The sequence below is a fragment of the Corvus kubaryi genome, unplaced genomic scaffold (genome assembly GCF_017639235.1).
Source record: "Corvus kubaryi isolate FWS band 111438036 unplaced genomic scaffold, C.kubaryi_AGA036_p1.0 37385, whole genome shotgun sequence".
Lineage (NCBI taxonomy): Eukaryota > Metazoa > Chordata > Aves > Passeriformes > Corvidae > Corvus > Corvus kubaryi.
Genome location: NW_024581127.1, coordinates 29,365,976 through 29,367,682, shown reverse-complemented (window position 1 = coordinate 29,367,682; position 1,707 = coordinate 29,365,976). Strand labels below are relative to the sequence as shown.

The window sequence follows — 1,707 nt, the reverse complement described above, 5'->3', positions numbered from 1 at the left end:
CCTTTCCTTTCCTTTCCTTTCCTTTCCTTTCCTTTCCTTTCCTTTCCCCCCAGCTCACCTTTCCTTTCCTGCTCTCACACCTCCCCAAAACTTTCCAGTGCCCACCTTCCCACACACATCGCACTCGGCTCTCCCAGCCCACCCTGCATTAAACCCAATTGTGTTTGCAGAAGACAGGTCTCCCCAGCAGTTTCCAAACTCACCTGCAAAATGCTGCTTGCTGCTACAATCCAGGGCAAAAGCCACCTCATCCCTGGAAGCCGGGATTAAATACATTTGATTGAACCCAGATTTAGAGCCGTTTTGAATAAAAACACCACTTTGGGGAATGCAGAGCAATCCTGAACTGGCAACCTAGCCTAGGCACTCTGCCTTTTTCTCTTGGCTCTTTGGGGATTTTATTAAAGACAGATCTGACGTCACGATGAAGGACAAGCCCTGCATTTTTCCTCTGGAGAAACTTTTCCTGCCTTCACTTCTTCATTTTTGTGTGTGGTGTTGTCCCACCTCCTGCATTTCAGTGCATTGCCGTGAGCCAAAGGGCTCTTAAAGGGAAAGCTGCAGCACCGGGGTCCAACATGCTGAGATTTTAGCACAGCTCCAAAAAGCTCAAAGCTCATCCCTCATGTTGCTCATGGCATTCAGACTCTTGAAATGTAGCTAGTACAGCAAGAAATGTTTGATCTGGCTGTACTGGTTACACTCAATGACATGACACGTATACAATTATTCACAGATGTTTGATTTATTTGATTTTTTAAAAGAGTGACTTCATCTGAAGGGCAAAAGGACATTTGTCCTGCAGGCACACCCTGTGGGAAGCAGTCTGCTGACTCCTTTGGGACTCCCCTCTTTACAGAGCAACCCTGGATCACATGGTCCCCTGCCATGCCACACATATCTTCCATGATTTAAGTGTTTAGGAGTGTGCAATACTCCTGGGCCCAGTCATACTTCTATCCTGTGCCAGCAGTGGGCATGGCAAATGTTGTCCAGGTACACGGCAGTGAAAACCCCACCCTGAACTCAAACCCCACCCCAAACTCTCTGATCACCTGTATTCCTGCTAATGTATACCCTGATTTTAGCTGAGGCATCTATAATGTATTTTTCTCCTTTTACCTAGGCACAGGTATAGTATTTTCCCCAGCTATTCTAAATCTGAATTTGAAAGGATTTAAAGTCTCTTTCATCCTTAAACTGAAGTAGAATATTATAAGGAAAATTAGTACTTGCAAAGGGAATGAAAATCCTGTTAAAGAGTTTCAGAGGTCTTAAACACAAGAAAGAGTTTATTCATGGGCTAAAATAACTGTCAAGGTAAATTTAAAAGTACGCAAAACTTTCAGCTTGATGTGACAAGCTGGGCAGTGATGGGTGGGTGAATCACTCTGAAGGCCAAACTAGAACTAAGATGTTTCCTTAACTTCTGCTCAGCTTTGGTTGCCTCCTGGAATTCAGTTGTGCCAGGTTGGGTTGGGATGAGCCACTCTCAGCCCCCCACTCTAAGCAGCCATCCCACATCAGAAGGACATGGAGCTGAGTTGGAGTGAGTCCAGAGGAGGACACTAAGATGGTCAGAGGGATGGAGAATCTCTCCTGTGAGGAAGGGCTGAGAGAATTGGAGTTGTTCAACCTGGAGAAGAGAAGGCACCAAGAGGACCTGATAGAACCTTTCAGGGGCTTCAAGAGAGCAGGGGAGGGTCC

The 1,707-nt window shown here is 46.0% G+C and overlaps 1 protein-coding gene across 3 annotated transcripts in view; it reads right to left on the bottom strand.

Annotated features, from left to right (window-relative positions):
• Nucleotides 1-488, bottom strand: part of CCN4 (cellular communication network factor 4) — a 34,760-nt gene extending 34,272 nt beyond the window's left edge. The window contains exon 1 of one of the 3 annotated variants that reach the window (XM_042036317.1): nucleotides 204-488. In XM_042036317.1, the coding sequence (XP_041892251.1) occupies nucleotides 204-251 (48 nt within the window). In that variant the 5' untranslated portion in view covers nucleotides 252-488. The remainder of the gene's footprint in view (nucleotides 1-203) is intronic. The other 2 variants (XM_042036318.1, XM_042036319.1) reach the window with 2 other exon arrangements.
• Between the last annotated feature and the right edge of the window lie 1,219 nt (nucleotides 489-1,707).